Genomic DNA, 26,059 nt, shown 5'->3' with positions numbered 1-26,059 from the left:
AGCCTAGAAAGGGAAAGCAGGACACTCGAAACCCCCTCGGCTCCAGGAACCTGGCACTAGTGGCCCAGAGCCAGCCCTGCAGGACTCGTTTGAAAGCAGCAGGTGAGCTGAGAGCAAAGGTGGTGGCACAGTCTTTCTCTGGGACAGCGTCTCCATCCTGCGGACACTCGTCTCTCACCACCCTCCCTGACTCTCATCCCCACGTTGCTTTTTCTTTTCATAAGAATAGGAAACGAAGAAATCAGGTCCATGAGAGACAGAGGCTCATGTCATGCATGTCCTAGTAAACACTTCACATTCTATTCTGGTCCCTGCTTTGCCGCCCCCTAAACCTACCCCCACCGCGGCAGGTCGGGGCCCGTGACCAGCAGAACCACTTTGGTTCCAAGCTACTTATTGATAACGTCAGTAACTCCTGCTGGCAGGCACACGGTGCTCTGTGGTTGACAAAAGGCACCCTAATGCCTTCTGATCCCTGGCCTTCACCTTGGGGAGGCAGGACACAGTGCCCCATTTCACAGAAGAGGAAGCTGAGGTTGAGGGAGGGGGAAAGATCTGCCCAAGGTCACCCAGCTGTCAACCAGCCAAGTGGGTGGTCGGATTCAAGTCTCCTACCCAACCCTGGGCAGCCAATGCTATCCCCCCACTTTGCCCCCACCCCATGCAGGAACTCTACTGTCAGCTCAGAGTGGCTCTGGCAGCAGCCACCGCCCTCCCCGGCAGGCCTGGGACAACCAACACTGGCGAGGAAAACAGGGGCCTCCTTCTCCTGAATGCCTGGGGACCCTCTAGGAGGAAAGACCATCACGCAAGGGCCAGGCGAGGTTTTGTATTTATTAGCAAGGCTGGAGTCAAGCCAGGATTTTATGTGAATAGCGGCTGCCCACGAGTGATGAAAAGGAAAACTGGCAAGTAGCAGGAACTCCCAGGACAGGCAAGAACTCCAACCTTCCGGGCATACCTGCCACAGACGAGGCATTGGTCTACAGAGCCAGGTTGGAAGCCCACCAGGGACCAGAGACCCAGCAGAGCCTCCTCCTATGCCAGGGCTTCTGTACATACGAAGGTGTCACTCTGGTGCCCTGACCCTGAAGGAGGGCCAGCAGGGCCAGGCCAAGGGGCAGGGGTCAAGCCCGCAGAGCAGGCTCTCCATGTGTGCTTGGCCCAGTGGTAACGGGACGCCAGGCTCCCACCCACAGGCCTCGGGCGGGCCTGGGCAGTCAGCCGAGGCAGCCCGAGGAGCCAGATTTGGATGCGAGCTGCTCCCCACCCAGCGAAGCGCTCCCTCAAAGCACAGGCCAGGCCGCCAGGCGGGCGAGCTCCCGCGGACGGAAGGGAGCGTGGCCCCACCCGAGCCTGCGCCCGCCCTGGCTTGGACGCAAAGCTAAGGCCTCACGCCGTTGCCGTGGAAAGCCGGATGGCCCGCCAACTCGGGAGCAGCGCTCTGGATTCCAGAGCCGAGTCCCTGCTGACAGCGGTGATGACTACCCTATGGGCTTTTCTTAATTGACGCCGACATGGGCACAGGACAGACTTGTGTTTTTCAATGAAATTTGCCTAACGTGCAATGACTGAATGCTCATGAGGCTTGGGATTACCCGTCTGGTTTCTGCGGGGCTTCTAGTGCATAGAAAACATGGGGGCGGGTGTCCAAGGTCACTGTTTACACTACAGACGTCTACCTAGAAAGCCCCTTCGCCTAGGCTCTGCTTCAACAACCTGCAGCCCTGGCCAAGCCTGGCCTCCTCACAGCAAGGCGACGTTGGGACACCCTGTCTGGTGGCCCCGGGATGACCACCTCGGCCACTACAAGTGAGAGAGAGTGCGCTCACTCCCCGAGGGTGCCACGGCAGGCCTCCAAACACAAGCCCGGGAAACCGAGTTCAAGAGTGCTTTGTGTCCCAGCTGTGTATGGAGAATCACAGTCCAGCTCCAGGCAAGGAAATGAACCAAACTGGGCAACGGCCGATGACGCTGAGGGCCCAGGCAGTGATCTGAAGCCGGGGGCAACCTGTGGGTGCCCACCAGACCACGTTTGGATGACTTTGCTCCCACTAGCACCTCCACCCCAACATCTTCGCAGGGTGCCTGGGGCCCCAGACACAAGGCACAGGGATCTATTTTACTGCTCTCTGTGGTCCTGTCTCCTGTACTCCAGGGCAGGGGCTCCAATGTCCCCTCCTGAGAACCAGTCACATACTAGGCATTCAATAGTTGGGAGATGGATTTTACTGCAAATTCAGAGGTGGAAAACCATAGCTAGAGTACTCCTAACCTCACAGCTCTGTTTTTAAAATAGGTCTCCTAAAAAGAATGGAAAATGGGGGGTGGGGAGAGAGAGAGAGAGAAAAAAAGAAATTTTATTAGGTTTCTAAATATAACTCCCGACGCCCCACGGAAAAAGATTCCGAACGTCTTGAGAAGCTTGGCACATGAGAAGTTACTCTTGGTTCGAGTCCAGAAGACTGTACTCATTAGGACATCTGCAGACGCACCCCAGACCTGCATGCAGAGACCCACGCCCCTACTTACTTAGGAATGCTGCACACGGCACGCCAGTGAGGTGGAGCCACGAGAGGGGCAGTTCCCCTGGTGGTTTCAAGGGATACCACTGGCACTTAAGGGAGGTTTAAGAGTGTGTGCTTCAGAGAAAGAGAGACAGCACCCCAAAGTCATGCTTAAGACTGAACCCCCCAACCTCCGAAACACTCCAACATGAGACCTGCCCAGCATTGCTTCTGACCGGCACGGTGGCGGCAGGCGAGGGCGGCCAGCCATCAGCGCTGGTCTGGACGGCTGACCGCTGGGGCTCCAGGAGGGCGAGTCCCCTTCCACCATGCCGAGGTCAGGGCTCTGCATAGGGCATGACGGCTGTCATGCGCTGTGGGGAAATCTGGGCATGACCAGAGTTTCTGAGAAAAGCTAGGTGACGAGGCCCAACCCCATTCTGCAGGAGCCGTCATTTCAGAGTGCACAAGAGGTCACTGTGCGTCACACCTGCCCCTCCTCCCAAGACAGTCGGTGAGCTCAGCCTACAGGAAGAGTTCTAGCTGCAGAAAGTGACAACAGTGTGTGGTGAAAAGCTGCTAGAACGAGATACAGACTCCGAGGGCACACGATGGGCAGAACACGCATTCCCGGTGCAGAACGTGCGGCAAACGTGCAGCTCACCTAGCCAGGACGCTGCTGGGTTCCACCACAATCCACCAAGAGGGAGAGGGAAAAAAATGGAAGTGAGACGACTTTCCAATTGCCCTTTCTCTCTTCCCTGGGGGGCTGTCCACCCAGAGGCATTTCAACAGCAGGGAAAAGAAACGGATTCAAACAGTCCTGCCGAGACCTTGCAAGCCTCCTTCGGCTTGAGGACCAAGTCTTGGACTCTCTCTTCCAGCCTCCGAAGTGGAGGCCACGCAGCACTGCAAATGCCAAGAGTGCTGCCGCGCAAACCCCAAACGTCTCCAGTTTCTATAGCAGCTCAGAAGGTTGGGGGCCAAGGGCGGGATGGGCTCGCTACCACAGGGCCACTCCCAAGATGGCTAAGCTGTCACATCCACCAAGGGGTCCAGCTTCTGCTTCATTCCCCAAAGCACAAGAAGCCGAAGCCACAATCATTCCTCGCTCTTCCTCCATCACCCCCAGAAGGCCGGCAAGCGGCAGCAGGGCGCAGGCCATGGCACTCACCTGGTCCTTTTTGCTCTTGTGTGAGGAGGCCACGTGAGCCAGATACTGAATGACTTTCTTGGTGTTCTCCGTCTTGCCAGCTCCAGACTCACCCCTGCCAAGAGTCAAGGAAGCCCTGGGTTTAGACGTGGCCCAGTCCTCAAACCCTGTCTCTTCTCACTGCTCTACTGCCTTCCACCTGCCATTCTTTTGGGTGCCCCTGGGGGACCCAACATGGGTTGGCAGAGAAAGGGACAGCCAAATAAATGCTGCATTCTGGAATCCTCCTCAGTCCATTTCCCATGGCTCTCCAGGGGCCGACACGAGTAAACTTACATCCACTGCTGCCCTGGTCACTTGGCAGCCTTCAGATCCAAATGTTTTAGGAATCAGCCTTAGGCAGCTGTTGACTCAAGGGTCAAAGGCCCTTATACATGTTCCTTTGAAAGGTCACTTGAAGGAATGTTTGTACCATTAACTCCGTTGGCAATGGAGTTCACTGATCTCTGTATTAAGTTCAGAGGGTGATAAGCCCCAGTGTCTGCTTAAGTCCAGGCAACGAAACACACCATTCCGACCGGAAGGAGTGCGTCTGCTCAGGAGCTGGGGAGAGGCCACCGGTGCCCAGCCGTACTTTGCTGAGATGACGCTTGGCTTTCTTCTGCCATGAACCCCACCCCCACCAGCCCACTGGCTCCTCTGAGGGAGGCCAATTAATTCTTTGGCCTTGAGATCAAGTTCATCTGTGCTGTGGGACCACTGAGTAGTCAACACACAAGCCTGAGTCCTGTCCCTTGGGGACGTGGAGGAGGGGCCCTCGGACTGGGACCGCAACTCCTCAGCCGAGCTTTTGGTAGGAGTCCTCAAGAATAAGAACAGATCGGGGATGACACGACCCCCCACCTGGGCAGAGAAACACTTACGTGCACAAAATGGACTGATCTTCTCGATCTGAAAGAAACAGAGACTTCAGATTAACTTCTGCCACATACAAAAGCCTCCCCCGCCCCTGGCTCCCAAAGAGCCGCCTGTTTCCCAGACAAGAAGCACAAAGCCCCGGACGCTGCCCAGGCAGGGCCTCACAGCCAACACAGGCGGACAGGACCCTGCACTCGGAGGAGCACCCGCAGGTGGCAGTGCCACTGGGCAGCTGTCCCTGCCTCCCGCCAGCTCAGAATGCCTGCCCACCCCACCCCGATAAAGCCAGAAATAGGTCTGTGTCTCCCACCTTAAAGAACGCCAGCGCGTGGAAAGCTCCCAGGAGCCTGCTTTCCGGGGAGCGAAGGCGGCCTGCCCTGCGTGCTCACAACCGGGGTGAGGCTGCTAGACACAAGGCCTGTGGCGGCGGCGGGAGCACCGTGTAAGAGGCTGGGGGCCAGGCATGAGGAGGCCCAGCTTTGCTGCGGGACAGCCGTGGGTGAGACGCTTACAGGACAGGAGACCTGAGACAGGTGCTCAGTTTCTTCTAAGCCACAGCCCCTCCTCCCCGGCGCGGGACGAGAATACACAGCGACAACACGTCTGAACACACCAGCATGGTGTCCAGCAAGTGATATCAAGTTTAGAGGCAGCTTGGAAAGAATGGCAGCTTCCAATAAGTTTCTGTGACGACTTGCTCTCTAGCCCCGCGTGTTGAAAGTTTCGGCAGCCACCCCCAGCTCTGTGAACCACTCTCGGGTAAGGCCGTAAGTACGCACCCTCCTTGGGGGTGGGAAGAGCAGCAACGCCCACCCTTTGAAGGTGGAATTGGCGGAAATGCTTTAAGGCATCCGAGCTGATGTGGGTCAGTCCTGGGTGACCAATCTTAAGCAATGGCTGAAAATACAAACTCATTTTCTTCCCTTCTTATTCCAACCCATCTAGCCAGGATCAAGCTACTTACTCGTGTCTGAGCTGCAATGACATATTTAATCCTGAGTCTCGGTTCTGCATCCACAAAGTGGATGCACTCCAACCCCCCTCACAGTATTATTTTGAAAAATGGAAACAGCGCATTAGGCAATGCACTTCTCCACCGGCCAGCAGTGACGTGCCGAGATTGACATCCCTGTCAAGGACAGTAACTGCCGCGGCTCCCAGTGCTGTGACAAAGCCTCAGATGGTGGCCTTCTGGCCAGGCCCCTGCAATTTCACACTGTTGGAGCATTCGCTGTATCCTGGGCATTGCAGCTTTCTATAAATTTGCTGTGGCTGAACCAAGAAAGAAAGTATATGCAGATTTCTACAAAAAGTATGACTGCATGAAAAGATTTTGAGGAGATGAGGAAGGCTGATATCTTTCAGAGTGCAAAGTGATTTAGGAATACAAAGAATTTATTTGGGTTGAATTACAAAGCAGTTTATCACTGACCTGGGTTCCTGAACTATGAGACACAAATATGTGGGCTAAGGAATAGTTTCTCTTGATAAAGAAACAATTAACAGGGCCGGGCGGTGGCTCACTCTGGGAGGCCGAGGCGGGCGGATTGCTCAAGGTCAGGAGTTCAAAACCAGCCTGAGCGAGATCCCATCTCTACCATAAAAATAGAAAGAAATTAATTGGCCAACTAATATATATAATATAAAAATCAGCCGGGCATGGTGGCTCATGCCTGTAGTCCCAGCTACTCGGGAGGCTGGGGCAGGAGGATCGCTTGAGCCCAGGAGTTTGAGGTTGCTGTGAGCTAGGCTGACGCCATGGCACTCACTCTAGCCTAGGCAAGAAATCGAGACTCTGTCTCAAAAAAAAAAAAGAAACAATTAACAAATACTGGGGGGGGGGGGGGATGACACCTAAATGGACCTGATGTGTCCCCCTGTAAACAGAGTGAGCTCCACGAGTGGCTGTTGTCTATTTTGCTTCTCATGGGGGGGCGGGGGGAGGGCCACCGTGATGGGGGGGTGGCACCGCCAGGCCAGGGGAACACCCACGGCTGCTGATGCAGCGTCAGTCCTGGGTAGAACCACGGACGCTGCGATGTGAGAAGGGCCTCCTCTGTGGCGCACAGCGCCTGGTCAGGGCCACGCATGACTAGGCACTGGGAGAATGACTCATGGCCTTCTGCGTGGCCTCAGGAGATGGATCTACTGCTCGACACTAGCAGACACCCACCGGCTAGGTCACCAGCCTTCCTGAGGTGAGCTGTCTGGCGAGCCTGGCCTCCGCAGCACGTGGCCTGGGCGCTGGCTACCACCTCTTCTCCCATGTGCTGGTCATTTGGTGAGAGAGGAGGAGTCCGGACAAAAGAAGAAAAAACAAACCTCACGACCAACAAAAGTCGCAGCCGCCCCTGCCCTCTGCCCCGGCCCCCAGGAAGTGTCAGTGGGGTGGGGTGCAGACAGGGATGCAGACACACCCACACCTGCTCTCAGGGTGAGGATGCTCAGGGGCCAGGCCCTCAGGGAACCCTGCCCCCCCTTGTCTTGCAAGACAGAGTCTGTCAAGGCTGCACAGCAGGGACCGAGATCAGCCCTCGATAAGACAGACAGAAGGGAAGGAGGCGGCAGGAACGAGACTGGGGAACATCTCTTGCTCCCTAACAACAGCGTGGCAACGGATAAGGGCGTGGAACAAACATTTTTGTCCTCCCAGGCCTCCCTGGCCCCACCATCGCTCCCGTGGTCTGCCCCAGCTGCAGGCATGTTTACTCACCAGCCCACAGCAGGCAAGAATGTACCTGCACGTGCTGGCAAGTCCTGAGCAGCAACGGCCCACGCTACCATAAAAGGAAACATTCCCATCCCTTCCAGAGGAACCGTTTTCCCAGGGCGGTCCAGGCCCGGGGATGGCTGGAATTCCTCTAATTGTGTGAGGGCGAGTCAGAGGCTTTGCCGCTAAACAACAGGAAGCACACTTGTGGGCATCCCAGTGACAGACACAGCTGTACATGGGCATGTGTGCACACAGACACAGACACAGTTACATAGGGATAAAGGTGGACACAGGCACGTTCACACAGAAACACGCACATGCACACATAGGCGTGTGAACACAGATATGTATGCACTGATATATACATAGATGTGCACATGCATGCACACAAGCCTCATAGCCATACATGCTAGGTCATGTACACAGACACACATGTGAGCAAACACAGGAACCCAAGGCATATCTACTTACGCACATATGTAGACACACACATGTACACAGAGCTGCTCACACACGAGCATATGCACAGACACATGCACACAGAGGCCAGCACACACTCGAAATGCTAAAATCCTACAGCTAAACTCATTATCCAACTTCTATCCACCCCACCACCCCAGGTCTTAAGCCTCCAGTTTCTAGACCTGGGTCACCACTGTGGACACGGCCCAAAACACCTTAAAGCAATCCTAATTTGCTTTGCCAGAAACATTCATCTGGGCGAATGATTTTAGAAAGGCAAGCTGCTTCGGGGGCCTTCCTCACTCCTCACCTCTTGCCCCACCACTCAGCACCCCAAGTCCACCTGCCTAGAGTGCATCGCTCCTTGGCCCTCACACCCAGTAAGGTCTTTCCAACACTCCCGGTGGGTTCTACTCTGTTATCCTGTGTGGCCTCCAATAACCTTACAAGGTAGATAAGGCACATATTGTTGTCCCTGTTCTGCACAAGTCTCGTCTCACAGCAGTTCTTCCAGATTTGTTTCTGATCCCAGAAGCATCTCTCTTTGGTGGTGGGGTAGTTAGAACCCTCAGCAACCAGGAGGCTGACTCAGTTTACTCTGCCAATCCCCCACCACATGCGCCCTGGCGGGGACCCTCCTTGGCACTCATTCCCTCAGCCCTTCCTCACACTGTCATCTCACAGCATGAGGACACTCGAGTCCAGCTCTATCCATTTGTTTTGGCTCAAACCCTTATTTGGGCCTATATAGACTGAAGGCTTATTTGAAAACGCCCTTCCTTCCTCTGCACCAGAGGGAGCCCAGCACCTAGGGGGTGCACAGCCACTGGGGACAACCCTCTTCTGAGACACGGGCTCCCTGCCAGCTGAAGGCCTAGCCTACTGTAGACTCCTGAACCCCCGCCGCCAGCCCCCTCTTGGTGGAGGTGGGGCAGAGACAGAATTATGACTCACTCTGCAGTGGTTTTCAGACTTTTAAAAAAGGAACAGCAGGCTTTCCTCAGATAAAATCTTCTGAAATCCCTAAGCAAAGAACAGTGGGGGTAGAAATAGGGTTCCTCAGAGCACAGTTTGACAACCACCGATCCATATACATTTGGAGCCCACTGGTTGTGGGCTCTAGTGTCCTGGGCTCCACTCTTGGCCCTGCACTTCTGCCTGGCCCCCTGACCTCTCCGGGCACGAGAGTGGGCTGCTCTGAGGACAGAAGGCAACTGCTGCATACACTGCCCTTAACTGCCACTCCCCCGACCTCTCCACTGAGCACCTCCCAGCACCACAGGGCTTTTCATTCCCTCCTGATTTTATTTTTAATCCGAGATGTCCTGAGGCCAGGCCCATGTGGTGAGGTCACTCGAGCTGATGTGGCTGTCCAGCCTAGACAGGTGTTTCCAGCCAGCTCAGAAGGCCTGGCTCAGGTGGGAGGCAGGGGAACCTGACCGCAGGTATTTCACCCCAGGTACAGACTTCTGCTGGGGCCTTATCGCTCACTTCCTCTGTAAGAGGAGAGCTGCGGCTCATTCTTGTCCATAAAAGGCCATGAGGCTCACACAATGGTGACATCAGCCCTACAGGAAGCACAGAGGAAGGGGGCCTGCTTCCCCAGCAGCCACTGCGGGGGCTGACTCATCGCCACACTCCCAAGCTGACGCCTCCCTGAGGTTCCAGCGAGGAGCTGCTCTCTGGGGCTCCCCCTGGAAGAGCACCCTGCCCTGCCCATGGGACCCCATCTTCAGGTCCACCAGGTTTCTTAAGAACTGACTGACAAGCAGTTATATGCCGAGAAAGAAAGAAAAGGACGGGCAGTTTCAGGTTGGGAGCCATGCCTGCATGGGGCAGGACTGACGGGATGACGAATGACAAACAGGCCTGAAACTTTCCATCGCTAAGGGGTCTTCTGCTTTCACAAAAGATCCAGAGCAGCCCCTGGAGGTGTACAGTCACCTCTGCCCCAAGTTGCCCAGGTCGGGCGTCTCAGGCTGCCCTCTGCAGATTCCTAGATTCCAGAGTCACTTGTCCCTGAGACCTCCTCTGGACAGTATCCGGGTCTCAGCTGGCCAAAGTGCAAAGCAGTTAGAAAAGTACACAACCTGCGGGCGTCAAGCTCAGAACTCAGGGGCTGGCAAGGCCTTGGAAAGCATCTAGTTCAATCATTTCAGCCTAGAGATCAGAGTCCTTCCCCAGACTCCTCTCCACTGAGAGCGCACATGGGCGGAGCACCACTCGCAGGTCTACCTGGACGCTGCAAAGAAGGGGCCAACAACAACCGTCATGGTAGCTTGTCTGCTACCCTCCCCACGGCCAGCCTCCTTCACAAGCTTGGGTTAGAAGCTGTTGGGAGGCAAACAGGTGAGAAAAAGCAGGTGCAAAGTGACCCAGGCCAAACAGGGAGGCTTGTATGTTGGAGCTCTTGGCATTTGCACCAGCCAGGGAGAAGGAAGCCCCTGCCACGGCTCCTAAGCACATGATGTGGTGGCTGGCAAATGTGCTCTCCAGGGCACAAAGGTAGGCCCAGACCGAGGAGTTGCTGGCTCAGCAGCGATCCAAGCTAGAAACCAGTTCGACCTGGCCCAGGTCTCCGCCCACAGCCCCTGTGCTTCCCCAGGCAGGACCTTGGTTTGAACTTGCTGAGGAGGCCCAAGTCCCTGGCAACAGGAGGCAGAGAACAGTAGCCCTCTCCCACCAGGCACCCTGGGTAACTGGGAAGAAGCTCAAGGGACTGCTCCTAACCGTCATTATAAGTCAGAGAGCAAGCCAGGCAACAAACAAGCCTTCTTTTGGCCAAAATGCTTTCTGAGAACACAGCTAAGTTCCCAGAGCACAGGCAAACCTGCTAGAAACACCAGTGCTGGCTGTCAACCTACCTCTCCTGTGGGTGGGGCCAGGAGGAAGAAAGTTCTCCTTGTGGGGTTGGGACAAAGGCAGCTCTAACAAGTTGGTCGGGCTGGAGGGAAATTCAAAAGCCACATGTGCTTGCTGACTGCTCACAGCAAAGGCCACTGGGACACTCCAAGATACTCCAAGGACCTGACACTCTGAGGTCAGGCTGCTGGCTCTTACCCAATGTTCCCCTTGGGAGAAGGAAAGACAGAGCCGGAGGGGCCTTGGCAGAATCCCACAGAGAGGAACAGGCCCGGTTCACAGTCCTGCAGAGGGCTGGGCTCTCGGGGAGGGAGCAAGGGGAGAACAGCAGAGAAGGACGCACACAGGGAGTGGGACAGACACAGCCAAGCAATGCTCCTGACAAACCTGGCTCCCTCTGGAGCACAAGGCCTGCAAAGAGAAAGGCTGGCCACGTCAGGCTTGAGAATGCCAGGGACAAGGACAGTAACAGCACGGGAAGATGCTTCCTGAAGAATCCAGAGGCTCCAGCTGCCTTGGAGAAGGAGCGATCGGTCTACTGAAAGGCATGTTGGTGGCTCTGGGGCCAGAACTTGCTCCTGGAACACAGCTCACACTTGCTTCCCTTCCCGCTTCGCCCCTCTCGTACCTGAGACCAGCTCAGGCTGGACAGACAAGATCTCCGTGAAGAGTCACAACACCCGTAGGAACGATGTCCAGAGGCCCAATGGGCACTGTTTAGGCACCGTCGGCCAAATGTCCTCAAGTTACAGAGGCCACACTGGGCTGACAGCCTTGCTCAGACTGAACGAATCTCACAGAAGCCGCTTAAGAATCCCACCTTCAATACCTGCAGACTTTCAGCTCATTTATCTCGCCTTAACTTTAGGGAATTATTTTTCTTATCTGATAGCTTAATTCCAAAAATCAGCAGGTAAAGGAAAGCAGCCCTTTTCCCCAAACACGTCACTGTTCAGCCCTGACATAGTGGGACACAGTGTGACTGCAATCCCAGAGCCAGACCTTGAGGGAACAGGCGACACAGGCCAGTGAGTGGCACTCACCGGGCAGCTAGAGAGGAACTCTGCTTCTCTTTGGCAAGAAGGCCGATTAGAGATTTTACAGGTGAGCTTTTGTTACTTAGCTGTTGAGGGAGTAACAAAAACATTGGGCAAAATTTTCAACCACCCCCAAAGTTTCAGGTTCCAAGAGGCCACTTCCTTCTTATCTCCCACTCAGCTGGCCCAGAGCAAAGCACAGCAGGCTGGGTTGGATTTAAAAAAAAAATAAGGCAAGCCTAAAGTGGAATCCTTGAAAAGGATCCATTTACTGCAGATTCCTCTTCTAGAGAGATTCTTCTAGAAATGAGACTGGCAAAGCAGGACCACATGATAATGAAGCAGCCTCACGCTGGGCCGGACTGTCCTCCTGGGCAGGACAGAGGAGCAGGATCAGCCGGAGGAGGGCGCCCGCTTGCTGCAGCCCCTCTCCGGCCCGGCTGCACGGTGGGCAAAGGAGCACTTCAGCACTGCAGGAGACCCGACCCAGAGCAAGCACCTCGCTCTCCTGCAGCCTCAGCGAGGCGGCACAAGACCAGACAAGCTATCACACGACACTGGTCGCTGCAGGGGAAGGCAGCGGTGCCAAGTCACTTCCTGTGCCTGGACTCATGGGGGAGTCTCTTTGAGGAGCTTAAAATGTGGGCCTGGAAGAGGCATTTGGTTATCACCTCCTCCATCATGTGAGCAGGGTGTGGATGTGAGGAATGAGCCATTTGAAGGCTCCAGGTTCTGTGGAAGGCTGGGGCAGTTTGGTCAAGAAACTATGCTTTCAGACCCCAGTGCTACCTTTTAACAGGTTATTCCAGGCCAGGCATCATACGTACTGCGTCTTGGTTCTTACCATGACGAAGTTTTACGAAGCCCAAGAGGCAGATGAGAAAACAAAGGCCCAGAGGAAGTTAACTTGCTCTAGCCAGGTCACAGCTAGGAAGTGAAAGAGCCAGATTCCTGCTCAATCTAGTCCAACCCCCGGCCTCTCCTCCGCACCACACTTCCTCCTGTTCACAGGCCTGTTTCCCCCTAAAGCTGAGGCTCAGGGAGGCCCAGCAGACCCTTTTCGGTGGCCTGTATTAGGGCTTGGTGCCCCTCCTACTCTTATGTGTGGACTCTCACTCTCACCTTGACTCAGTTTACCTGCCTCTGGGAACTAGACCGCAGCCTCCCCAGCTGTCAGTGTGCTCTCCGCGGAGTGCTCAGGAGCAGAGTGTGCAGACGCCGAGCACGGCCCTCCCTGCGAGCCCACACTGCCCCTGGCACACGCGGACCCACAGGGCCACTCCTTTCCAGCAGACAGCGGGACCCTTGGGTGCCACACCTGGCAGGCTCGCAGCCTCCTGGCTGCGCACTCCTGCTTCAGCGGAGTCACCCTCTTCTGCTGCTCTGGCTCCTCAGCCACCCATCCTGGTGACTGTGTAAAACCGCTCTTTGCTGCACCTTTGAAGCATTGCCCAAGCCTCTGACGAACAAGCCTTTTCCTCAGGAAAACCTTGGAAAGCAGATTGTTCCATGGGAGTGACAACGAGCAGGGCAGGCAGAATGCAGACAGGGGAAGGGAGGGCCTCTCCTCCCCTAATCTCTACCTAACCACCCAGCCAGAGAGAAGAAGAGGTGCCAGCACCCCAAGGGCCAGTGCCCGGGGTGTGGGCACTCAGACAGGGAATCCAGAGACACCGGCTTTCAGGGCTGCCTCTCTGCTCTGCAGACCTTTGGACAAGTCAGTTAACATAGCGGGGCCTGTCCCTTAGCCCATGAATGAGAAGAGCTGTGCTCAGACGTGAAGGCAGCACAAAAACCCTACCCTCCACCGTTTACCCAGAAAGGTTAGTCAAACACCGAGAGGAATGTGGACACTCACTGGGCACTCTGAGCCACCACTCAGGGACCAGCCACTTCTGGTGCGGCTTCTGCTGAGAACCAGGCTAGGGTGAGCACAAAGCATATGGTCAAGTAGCTCTCAAATTGCCAGGTCAGGTGAGGCTGAGAATGAAAGCAGACCCCGTTGCTGCTCCCTGGGAGATGCTGGGTGCTCATTAACATACCAGAACATTCCAAGGGCATTTACCAAAAGGGGCTTTTTTTGATCTTGTTGGGGAGGTAACTGGGCTCAAGGCAAATTCTCCACCTGGCCAGTTCCCCTGTAAGAGCCACACACCTCCCCACAGCGGGACCCCCTGGCCTGGCCCCAGAAGAAGCCAGGAGCTCCCGCACCTTTTATGGACAGTGGATAGTCGAGCAACTTCTGCCTTAACTCCCTAGGCGGTCCCTTGTACCTGCCCTGGGTCACACACCCCAGCCCCCCTTAAAGCGGGTAGCTGCCTAGCAAGGGCCAGCAATACAAAGTCTACACTCTTACCCTCCCGACCAGATAGCTCAAAGCCTTCAGTGCTGTCGTAGCATCCTAAGGAATGGTCCAATCCTCAGGGCAGGAAGACCTGGGAATAGCTATGACAACAAATAAGCCAAATGGGAAACCCAGGGTTGGGAGGGTGAACCGACCATGTCACTGCAATGTTAATTAAACCCAAGGCTGGGGGTTAAAACAACAAACGGAACTGTGCCGGGCATCTGGGCTGCACTGTAGCCACCTACTGACACACACCCGCCACCAGGCCTAGGATCCAACCTCCACAGTGTCTTCCCACCCCAGGCCTCAGAGCCACATCTTCCCCCCAAACTCCCAGGACGCCTGACACCTGCTGCAGTCGAGCTGGCACCAGGTGTAGGCAGCAACATGTCCTGTTATGGGGCTGTGGCCTCGGACGCCTGTCTGCAAACATGTCTCGTCTCCCCATCTGGACTGCCAGGGTATCCAGGGCCAGGATAACGTCCCAGCCGCTTGGCGTTGCGCCACTTTCTAACACTTATCTCTACGGCCTAATCCAAGGCTCCTTGCCCGTGCCATGGCAGACAGCACTGATCCATCCCAGCATTCCCGGGCACTAAGTCTCCAGTCCTTTCCAGCACGGTGCTCCAGGAAGCCACTACCGATCTGTCAGAAACAGCACTCAGAGTAAAACCGAGCTGCTTGGTTTTAGTCTGGTGCTTCTTAACTGGTGGTAAGCCCCCTCCCCTGCAGGGCACATCTGGTGGCAATGTCTGACAACGCCTTTGGTTGTCACAACTGGAGAGGGAAGGCACCGCCAGCATCTAGTGAGTAGAGGCCAGGATGCTGTGACATCCTTTAGTGCGCAGGACAACTCCTCCCCACCCCCAGCACAGAGCCATCCAGCCCCAAATGTCACTAGTGCCAAGTGTGCGAAACCCTGGCTTAGCCTGACAATAGGTACAGTGACATATAATTTATTTTTTTTAATTTTTAACTTTTACCATATTATACTTTTAATATTATATATTTTTCTTTTCTTTTCAGACTGAAAATGGAAGAGACATATAATTTATTATCCCAACCGGGACGCTTCTGAAAGTGCAAGGGCGCACCCTAGCACTCCCCGTGGGACCCAGGCACAGATCAGGGCTGTGCGGGCAAAGCGGAGCACCGGCGGGGACAGAGACAGAGGGAGGTCCCCAGGAAGAGTCAAAGAGCTCACCTCATAAAGGTCCCCAGAAAAGCCACCAACTACCCTGTTTGGCAGAATAAATGCTAGTACGTCATAAGCCACAGTCAGCTCAGGAAGGAAACCTTTGTCTAGTTCTTGTTTAAAGAAAAACCAGGAAAGGAACCATCTGGCCATGCCTTTTAAGATGTGAGTGGCAGAGAACAAACCTGTTTCCCAAAAAGCCAGGTGGACAGCATGTGCCAAGACTAAGCTCCAAAAGAGAGGAGCAAATTTAACTCCTGCAGCCCCAGGGGTTCCACTGCCCATCTTAGGGCAAGAGGTAGACTTCTGGAAACTATCTTGGTTAGAGAACCACCTTGTCATAACATGGGCAACTTCTGTTACTGACTTCCTCCCTGCCTCAAGAACAAGAAGCCCACTGCTAATTGCTTTGCAGATCAGCTGTGTACGAAAAGAAGGAAATTTCTGATAGCTTGGAAACGTCCTCAGTCCGTCAACATGGGAGCTAAAGAGCTGCAAGGTCAATGCTAAGCAGGAGGCAAAGTGACACGCTCCTTGATCGAGGGCTAGGAAACACGTGGACCCTACCCCTGCACAGAACATTGAAAAGAAAGTCCCCAAAACTTAGGTTGCCCGTGCCTGTAAATGCGTTTCCTATCCCTGGTCTCCAAAAGATGAAAATGCCCACCCACCTGCCCTCATAATTTGGGGCAGCTCCTTAGTTCTGTCAAGGCTGTTCTGTCACAGCCATGACAAAGGAAAGCGCCAACTCTCTGCATGCTTCTTTTTTCCTAATTATTTCCAACCTATGGAGCTTTCAAGACCACCCCAGATTTTTCTGTTGTTGAACACATAAAAATTGAACAAATCTCTTGGAGAAGTCCCACAGGTTAACTGAAGAAAGTCTGGAAGTCCAGTTCCAAGGACTCCATCTCCTGGAGCCACGCCTCACACTATGACATTACTCTTGTCATAACGGCTTAGCCAAAAGTAAAAAAGCCCACCTGCTAGAAAACTGTCCGAGTCCAGGGCCCCGGCGTGGGGACATGCTCTTACTCAGTAATGCAGATCTCAAGAAGACTCCAGAATACATTTCTTGCACTAGGCCAATTAAGAAAACCAAGAGAGGCCGGGCGTGGTGGCTCACGCCTGTAATCCTAGCACTCTGGGAGGCCGAGGCGGGAGGATTGCTCGAGGTCAGGAGTTTAAAACCAACCAAAGCAAGAGCGAGGCCCCATCTCTACTATAAAATAGAAAGAAATTAATTGGCCAACTAATATATATAGAAAAAAATTAGCCGGGCATGTTGGCACACGCCTGTAGTCCCAGCTATTCAGGAGGTTGAGGCAGGAGGATCGCTTGAGCCCAGGAGTTTGAGGTTGCTGTGAGCTAGGCTGACGCCACGGCACTCACTCTAGCCTGGGCAACAAAGTGAGACTCTGCCATAAAAAAAAGAAACAAAAAACACAGCCCTGCCTAAAGTTAGGATTACTTATGCCAGGTACTAGGCTAAGTTCTAAAGATATAAAAGAAACATGGGCCCTGTGCTTATTTAGGGGAAAAAGACAAATGTGTAAATACCCAAGTCAAATAAAGTACTCCCAGGGCTCTGACGTAAGTATCTAGACCAGCTACTGCCCCTGGAGAGCATAATGATCCAGTCGTGTTTTTAAAAGAAGAGAAGGGTCTTGCCGGGCATTGCGGCAGATGGAGCAGGTATGGTGGATCGAGGCAGAAAGAACTTTTAGAGAAATGTAAGGAGTTCCACACAGCCAGGAAGTTGGAGAGGTAGGCAGGAGGGACCTTTGAAGGGCACTGCATGCTGCCGGCAAGTCTAGGTGCTATCTCTGAGGCCACAAGGAGCCTTTTTACAATGTCAAGATTTCAGAGGTTTGATGAGATTTGCATTCTAGAAAATGACCAGCTGGTGGAAGCAGGGAGGAAGGGCTCTGTTAAGAGTGATGGTTCAGAGGCCATGACAACAGTGCGGGCGAAAAATTGTGGACATTTGAACTAAGGCCAGGGCTAAGGGTCAGAAAGAGGGGGAAGAGGATCAGAAGTATTAAAAGAGAACAAACCACAGGAAATGCTGAGTGACATGGGGAACGGGGTGAGGGGAAGAGGACAGTGTAAGATGAGCCAGGTTCCAGGCTTGGGAGACTGGGTGGACAGAGAAATGGCAGCACAGAGGAGGCAGCTGGGAGCAAGTGGCTGGTAGCACTCAGGTGACAGTGCCAATCCTCAGCTGGAAAGTGGTGGCAGAGCCCCCTGAGTGGCTGAGGCCACCAACCAGAGGAACACCCGGAGTGAGAGGACAGGGGCTGTGGTGAGACCTCAAGGGGTACTGTATGCAGGGCAGGGGGAGCAACAGGAGAGGTGCAAGTAGGGGGGTGGAGAGCAGAGGACCAGAGAGGGTCTTGGGAAGGAAAGGCTTTCAAAAGGGAGCAGTCAAGACTGTCCAGTGCTGGGGAGGGGTGTAGTAAGGTAGGAACTCACGAGCACCATGGATTTAGCAACACTCAAGGAGTGGGTGACGTCTGTCAGCCAGTCTGGAGAAGGCGTGGGCCTGGGAGGTGGGAATGGAGGCAGTGAGCAGAGGCCCCGCTGAGTGGGGTGCAGAAGCCAGGGGAGACTCTGTGTCTGCTTCGGTAAAGATGGGAAAACTCAAGCATGTTTCCAGACTGTGGGGAAGGAGCGAGAGAAAAGGAGGGAAAAAATATGGAGGAAAGGGAGTATCTGGTAGAAGGGGCCCAGAAGACAGCGGGGAGGACTAGCACAAAACCTTTTGAAAAGAATGAGAAATTGGAAAAATAATTGGGAAATGCAATTTTTAAAGCTTCTAGAACATTCTATCAACATATCAACATGTCCTTTGGATAGCCATTGGCCCTGGCTCTCATACAATGGCTTACAGACCTCCGGGAGGCACTGCCCCATCCCCAGCCACTGGATCACACCCAATGTGCATTAGCACCTGCAACGGTGTCATGAGGCCACAGGTGAAAACTGAGCCCCTGGAAAGACTGAAGCTGCTCACGTTCGCAAGGGCCTTCCTGCCCCTGCGGCACTCACCTTGCATCATACTCCTGTAGGCGGTGTCTGTGATGGCGTAGATGTGGGGGGGCATCTCATGCCTCTTCTTGCCCTTGTACATGTCCACAATCTCTTCAGAATAGATGGGCAGGTTCTTGTAAGGATTGATGACCACACAGAACAGGCCTGAATAGGTCTAAAGAAAAGAACAGCAAATAGGAATGGGTCAGGAAGTGTGATTCTCAACAGCTTGCAAACTTTGTAGCAGAGTCTGTTGCTTCAAAGGTCCCTGAGTCAGCCTGACATGAAAACACTCTGGGAGATTCCTGTTCTGGTCCCCTAGCTCTGGCAGACCTGCTGCAGGTACGAGGCGCACCAGCGTCCTCTGCTCTGTCTGGTGAGGTCCTCCCTCTCAGCTGCAGGAGTGCTGCCAGCTTTGTATGTCAGCAAGTGTGTGCACTGGGAAAGATTTGGGGCCAAGCGGACAGCAGAAGTCCAGTTACAAAACAGATCTGAGGACAATAAGAGATGTGTTTGTCATCGTGAGAGACGCGCAAAGAGAAAAGGATTCAGCTGCAGCACAGTGAACTGTGTAGAAACACAAATAATTCCACACTGAGGGGCTTGCAGAGACATGAATGCTTAAACCTTTCGAGCACTGGGGAAAACTCACTGCAGTCCTAAACCAATCAGGTCTTTTGTGGGCTAGTGGTTCTGGCAGATAGCACTCACTTGCTCACGTTCTCTCTGGAATCTTCTAGAGACGTTCACATGCAAATCCCTCAAAGACTTAAACACCACTTCCATGTTCCCTGTGAGCCTTCTCCAACACTCAAGATCTTCTCTGGAGGGGAACCCAACTAGTCAACACCCTGAGAGTGAAGCACCTGATATATTTAACCTAATACTCGACCAGGTTAAAATCAGACCCCTGAAGTCAGATGACCTGAGTTCAAATTCCAGCAAGGGCAAGTTTTTCATTCTCCCTCTCCCTCCATTTCTCAATCTGTAACATGAGGACAGGCAGAGGTCTATATCTCATTGGGCAGTTATGAGGATTAAGTACGATAAAGCACTTAGCACAGCACCCAGCACAGCCTTGGAGAGTAGCTCCGGGTAGGTCAGCAGAGCCACTTCTGATGGCAACAGTTCATCCACATCTGTCTTTCCTCAGTGCCTTCAGGTAACCAACTGTATATTAACTCGTGACTACTAATTCTTTCTCTAATAAGCTTCCTGTTATTTTTTCTGCCAAGATCGCTCTCGCCCACCAAAAACAAAAACAAAAACAAGACAGACTCCTAATAGTGGTGCAAGACCCCAAGGCCACCCAGGCGGTGGGCATCCAGTTGGGGGACATGACTCCCTTCAAGCAGCTGGCGTAGTCCAAGCCCCGTCTTCCCAAGAGAATGGCCCATAGGCCACAAGAAGACTGAGGGGACGAGGTCCAGTGCTCCACACTTCGCACCACCTGCAGCCTGCCCCTGTGAAGTGACAGTGAAGGTCACAAGGCTTTGGGCAGAGCTGGGAGCAGACCTGGGTCTCACGATCACCAATGCTGACCACCCTGGTCATGAAGGCCAGTTCTCCCAGGGCCTTACATCTTTCTGTTTTCCTCATTTCAAGTGGCCTGCACCTTTACCGTTCGTGGTTTCACCCCACCATCCAAAAGCAGCCAACATGTGAGGGGCTGCTACAGGGTCAACCTAGCCCCTTCCACCTCTGCCCCAGCCTGTCCCTCCAAAGCTGAGGATGGATCTTCTGGCCGAACCCAAAGACGGGGACCATGCAGGAACCAGCCATGAAAACAAAGGCTCTTCCCAGGCACTGGCCAAAGGCTGCAGCACTTGGAATTCCCACGCGGAAGCCAGACTGATGGCAGAACTCGGGGGGGCCCCGCCAACCACATGGCCTGCTTTCCAAAGAGCAGCTGAGCTTGGAGATGAACGAGTGTGTGGGGCTGCTGCTTCTGTTTGAAGGAGGGCAGGCGGGGCCCTTTACTTCCTTTCTTCCTGGAATAATCAGTTATTTGTTTTCCCTCCAACCACTCTTCACAAGAGCCCAGGAAAGCTCAGTAGCAAAGAGGTCCAAACATGGCATTGGCCACCCGTGGGCCTGGGTGTTACAGGAAGCGAGGAGTGGAGCAGAAGACCCTTCTTGCTTTCCCTCTGTGTGAATGTCGCGTGGGGACAAGATAGACGGCCAGGGAGCAGCAAGGTCATCCCAGGAGCTCAGAAACAATCAAGCTTTGTTCCTGGGCTTTGAGAAAACCCACACTCTAGGAAATCCAGCCTGATAAAAGCCAAGGACACATGGTGACACATTTAGGGAGTGCCACAGAGCCAGATGTTTGGAAACAGCTGGCACCAACAGAAGAAGGCTGATGGCCATTAGGACAAGTCTCTCTGACAGCTGAGTGGGCAGATGGTCCTGCAGAATAGTCTACACGGGCTCAAAGTTCTCTGGGATAATCCCATCAGATCAGCGGATATGACGAAACTAAGCCCTGCGGAATGAGCGCTGCAGCTCAGGTAGGAGGAAGGAGACTCACTGGACTCTCGTGGAGGAACAGACACTGAGCAAGTGGCTTTGCTCCCACACGGCCATGCCGGGGCTGCTCCATTCATGGGCCACAGAGGCTCTTTGTGTCCAACCGCCCCCATCCCAGGGCCTCATCCCGAAGAAAAAGACAGAGCAGCTGTGGCACAGAATTAGCCATGCCACCCACAATGCCAGCAACCAGGCTGCACAAAGGCTCCTGAGGTCACCATTTGGAACCTTTCGTGGAGAGGTGGACTGTGAATGAGTCGGCACCCTCTGCCCAGGCAGCCCCACCGAGTGGCTTTGAGCTCCCACAGCCTTGCACCTGCTGGGGTCTGCACTAAGACAACTGCAGAGGCAATCAACTGGCCCTCTAGCGATGACACTTAGAAGCAAGCTGGTGTGAGGAGGAGGAACTGCACACTGGAGGTGATGGCAAAGCAGCAAAAAAGAGAGTTAATGCCTCCAGCCAGAGTTCTGGAGAAAAGGCCTGGGTAACCACCATGCCCGCCCACAGAGCAGAAACCCCTGCACATCGCTTGCAGAGGAAAGACGCAGCCACTCACGTTGAGTGTACTGTTATAACTACCATTCCCCTTTGTGGGCAGGAAAGACCGTGAGCAGCCGGCTGACAGACGTAGGCACAGGCACTCGACTTGTTTCACGCCCAACAGCTCTCAGACAGGCCCAAGTTAAACAAAGACACCAGTAAAAGGCCAGGCAGAGAAAGGGGAGTTACCTTCCCTCCTAACAAGCACCCGCAGCCCGCGAGTCCAGGCCCCAGGCCCTGCTGCAAGCCAGGTGCTAGCTGAGCACTTTCCCAAGTTCTCATGGAACCCTTGCAGGTGAGGAAGGGAGGCCCCAGCAGCCCCGTGTGGTCCGTAAGGGGCAGAGCTGGGATTTGAACCAGTCCTGGAGGCCCTGACTCCCGTGTGCTAAGCGCTCTGCTTTCCTAAGCAGAGACCAGCTCGGCTCGGTGGCACAGCAGAGTGGGGTGAGATGAGCTGCACGGCCCGCCAAGAGGAGTGTCCCCCACTCCCTGACAACGGGGCTGTGGCTCCCCTCTCACCCCAAAGACACACTATGCTTCTGGATAGGCCCTTCATTATTTTTTTTTATAGGTCACAAATTCTGAAGTTCAGTGGTTAACCCACCTTAGGGATAGGGCCTTTAATTTGGTCCACATAATATTCTCATCAAGAAACATAAGAGGCTAGGTGTAGTGGCTCATGTCTATAATCCTAGCATTTGAGAGGCGGAGACTAGAGAATGGCTTGAGCCCAGGAGTTTGAGGTTACACTAAGCTATAATGATGTCCCTGTACTCTAGCCCAAGCGACAACAGAGCAAGACACAGTAGAAAGAAAAGAAAAAAGAAAGAAACAAAAAAGGCCTGGGCAATATAGCAAGATTCCATTTCTATAATTTTTTTTTTCATTAGCCACGTGTGGTGGCACACACCTTGTAGCCCCAGCCACTCAGTAGGCTGAGGCAGGAGGATTGCTTGAGCCCAGGAGTTCAAGGCTGCAGTGAGATATGATCGCACCACTGCACTCCAGCCTGAACGACAGAGCAAGACCCTATCTCTAATAAAAAGAAAGACAGAGAGAAACAGATGAGAGGTAACTGGGCTGAGAGAGTCGGGACGCCAGGTCAGCCTCAGCCCAGCCAACACATGGGTGTGGGACCCTGCATAAGTCCCTTGCTACTTCTGGGCCACAATTCTCCCCACCTGCCACATTAGAAGGCTGGACTAAGTCGGTTGATAGGTCCTTGGCCAGTCAGGCTCATCCCCAACGGGTCATCAGTGGCAGGAAACAAGGACCTCATCAGCATGGACTGACTCGGCAACCAGTGAGGGACGCAGTCCTCACGTATGGTCTGGCCGTAAGGAACTCTGGGCAGTCCAAGCCCACCCTGTGTTAACGTGTGCTGAAGTCACATGAAACCATATAGAAAATTACATGGCTGACCACTTGGGAGCCACTCACTGTCCCTGTGACAGGCTGAGCCCGTGACCTCCTTTTATGACATACGTGACCATAAGCAAGCCCCTCAGGCTGAGACTTGGTCTTCCTGTCTGTAAAGTGAGAGGGCTGTAACAATCTTGAACAGTTTTTTTTCCCTCCAGTTCTAAAACATTCTGAGAATTGTTTTATTCAGCCCAAGACCAAGAAGACCAAGGTGGCTGCAGCAGCATTTTAGGAATAAACAAGAACCAGATATTCCCCACTAGGGACAAAACCAGAAGGAAGTATCTTTGAATTGAACAGAGGAACCTGGGATTGATATTAGAAAGGACTCTGTGACCCGGAGGCCATACTAGCTCAGAGCCCCCTACCTAGGGACTGGGTAAACGCCCGACTTTCCTAACTCAGCCGATGAGCTGTCTTTCTGCGAATGTAGTCCCACTAGGGAAAGAAAAAAGACCACTCCTGATCTTTTCACATGCTGGGCTTTGCACATGCTGTTGTCTGGATAAATGCACTTCCCTTTTGTCAAGTCTGGTGAGGAACCAGCACCAAAGTGTCAGGTGGACGCACGGTGCAAGACTAAGTCGTGGTTCCCTCTGCGCAAAGCACACTCCCTGGGGAAGCAGGCCACACCCAAGGGCCTCTGCGAAGAACAAGATGGCAGAGATACCCAAAATGAGGTTGGGCCAAATGGTGAAGGGAGAGGGGACCAGGAAGAACAAAGGACGAACAAAGTGGGAGACCAGGAGATGGCATCCCCTACTTTAGAGGAATTTACCACAATGGCCTGAACCTACACATCTCCACCAAGACTTGAGGACCAAGGCCGGTGGGTGGACATCCCTCAGATAGGGCACATTCTTCTCCCTACATTTGGTCTAAAATAGACTTCCTGTTGTGTTTGTGGCTACGCAGGGAAGAGACCAAAGTAATGCTATGAGAATATCCCACTAGGGCATTAAGATGCCAACGTTCAAGGATGTCACCCTGGCATGCCTTAGAGAGCCGGAGCCCAGTCTCTGAGGGTGATGGGAAGGCCTGGCCCCTCCCACCTCAGAGCCCCCACCCAGAGCCACTTACGTAGATGAGCCCTGAGTAGTAACGTTCCTTGAGGTTGTGCAGCACCGAGGCTTCGTTGAGGCACGTGAGCTCTGCCATGTCCTCCACCTTGGAGAACTTGGGGGGGTTCATCTTCTGGATATCATCCTTGTTCACCTTCACCTTCTTCCCGTTCTCCACCAGCTCCACGATGGCCTCTTCACCCATTTCCTCCTTGAGGCTGGCGGGCTCGAAGCCACTCTTGTCGGAAGGCACCCATACCAGCTTCTTGGCAGCCCAGTCGGCCTGGGCCAGCGGGTTATTGATGAAGTTTTTATCCACATAAAGATACTTATCAGCAGCTTGCTGCGCCATGGTGACTCACGGCCAGGACCTAAGGGAAAGAACAGGACCACACGTCAGATACAACCACATCAGCCACCCAGGGGTCACTCACTCTCACCTCTTCTCTCTGCAAACTGTATAGCATTACAATGCAATACAGCTCTATATAACCAGGCTGTACAATTTGCCAAAATTTTCCTGCTCCTCACTTTTGGGGAAAAAAGATAGGCATCATGAAAAAACAAGTTGATAGCAGGGATTTTGTTATTAATAGAAACTAACAGTAAAGTGCATCATCTTAGGGTCAATACACAATCAAACAAATCTATAAACAAAACTATTGTGTCAAATGATGAGCATAAAAGAGTCTCAAAGACAGATGCAATTATAGTTGCTATGCTACACCTACAAAGGCAGCAAAGCGACCACACGATATAGGAAGACTTCCAAGAAAAACAGATTTTCTAATTAGCCAGGAAAAGCAACTGTGTACAACCACACATAGTAGAAGTTTCTAGTTTAAAAAACTTTCTTATTTCATGAAGTCAACGAAGGCAAGAGAAGAAAATAAAACACCAATGTATGTTGCCACCAGGTTTTAATGCCACCTTGATAATACAGCCCAAAGAGGGCGAGAAGAAAAGATGTCAGGTACCAAGAAGCATCACAGAGAAGAGTGCTTCCCTCTAGGGGTACTAAGGTGAGAAGGAAACCCTTACAACATGTGGGCTAGGAGAACTTATCACATGTGTTTGCTTTTTAAAAAACTCATCTGCAAAATAAAGATGATAAAATAATAATCCCTTATATCTGTGTGGTTTTATAGTTTATGAAAGGCTTTCACACACATTTCACTATCTCAAAAGATCTCTGTCTTAACAACTCTGTAAACTGGGGACAGCACGTTATGATCGCCACTTGACAAATGAGGAGGCACAAGCTCCCTGGAGTTGGGGGCTTGTCCAGAGTCCCCAGTAAGGACCTCGCACGCCTAGTACTGTGGCCTTTCCACTGCTAACACTGTAGTTAGTCCTGCTTAGAGGCCCAAGCTGGGATCACCTGAGAGGATTGTTGCTTTGAGTGAACCAAAAACAGGACTTGGAAAAAGTAGTTTAAAAGCAACTCAGCCCACGGCCACCAGAGGAAGCAGCCCAGAAGCTCACTGCCCAGCTCCCCCTGGAAGGTAAGGAGGATGAGGAAGGCTTTTCCCTCTGTGAGATCAAGCCCATCCCCCCCAGGCCCTGGAAATCCAGGAAGACCCCACATGCAAATCCAGAGTCATGGGGGCTTTCAGTGCTTCCAGACTCCAACAGGGACTTGGATGCCAAGGAGGCTGGAGGCTTGGGAGGGAAAGAACAAAGGAAGTGCCTGGGCCGCCCCATCCTGGCCTTCTTATCTGGGCTCATTAAATGGTTTCCAGATCAAGGCAGAGGGGCCTCCCCTGGACTCGCTCCAGGAGGGGCTGCTTTGCAGGAAACCTGCTTGCTGGCTCCTTCCCTGCAGGAGAGGGACAAGTCCAAGGACGGAGCCTGGCAGCCTCACCGGCTCCCCCAGCCGGTGGCTGTGTCCACATTACGGCACAAGCAAACCCTGCAGCCCCTTGTGGGGACGGAGTGCCATCCTCTCTGCAAGGACCACCCGAGGGAAGGCAGGGTCCAGAGTTCGTGGGCAGGCAGGCAAGGCAGGAACAGCACTGCCTGGCCGGCCCCATCTTTCCTGTGGGTCTGGGGTCGTCTACACAAGCAGCAGCACCCAGGGCACACCAGCTTGCTTTCAGCCGTCTGCACTTCCACGCTGGCCAGTCCATTCAAGCAAATCAAAGGCTTCTCTCTGCCAGAGTAGACCCTAGTTGTCCTCCGCCCCCCACATATCTGACCACATCTGACCAATCAGCCTCCCCAGAGTCCCCCCGCCCCTGCCAGGCTCCCCAGTGTCCCCATCACACCCCTGCCCTGCT

At 53.5% G+C, this 26,059-nt stretch overlaps 1 protein-coding gene across 1 annotated transcript in view; it reads right to left on the bottom strand.

Moving 5' to 3' along the window:
• The window catches only part of MYH9 (myosin heavy chain 9), a 92,422-nt gene that overhangs the window by 35,341 nt on the left and 31,022 nt on the right, over positions 1-26,059 (bottom strand). The window contains exons 2-5 of the mRNA XM_012787035.2: positions 23,800-24,151; positions 18,246-18,402; positions 4,584-4,611; positions 3,682-3,775 (exon numbers count right to left, since the gene is read on the bottom strand). Coding sequence (XP_012642489.2) covers positions 3,682-3,775; positions 4,584-4,611; positions 18,246-18,402; positions 23,800-24,132 — 612 coding nt within the window. The 5' untranslated portion in view covers positions 24,133-24,151. The remainder of the gene's footprint in view (positions 1-3,681; positions 3,776-4,583; positions 4,612-18,245; positions 18,403-23,799; positions 24,152-26,059) is intronic.

The sequence above is a fragment of the Microcebus murinus genome, chromosome 10 (assembly GCF_040939455.1).
Source record: "Microcebus murinus isolate Inina chromosome 10, M.murinus_Inina_mat1.0, whole genome shotgun sequence".
NCBI lineage: Eukaryota > Metazoa > Chordata > Mammalia > Primates > Cheirogaleidae > Microcebus > Microcebus murinus.
The sequence above is the reverse complement of the archived record's forward strand: the minus strand, read 5'-3'. Positions and strand labels throughout refer to the sequence as shown.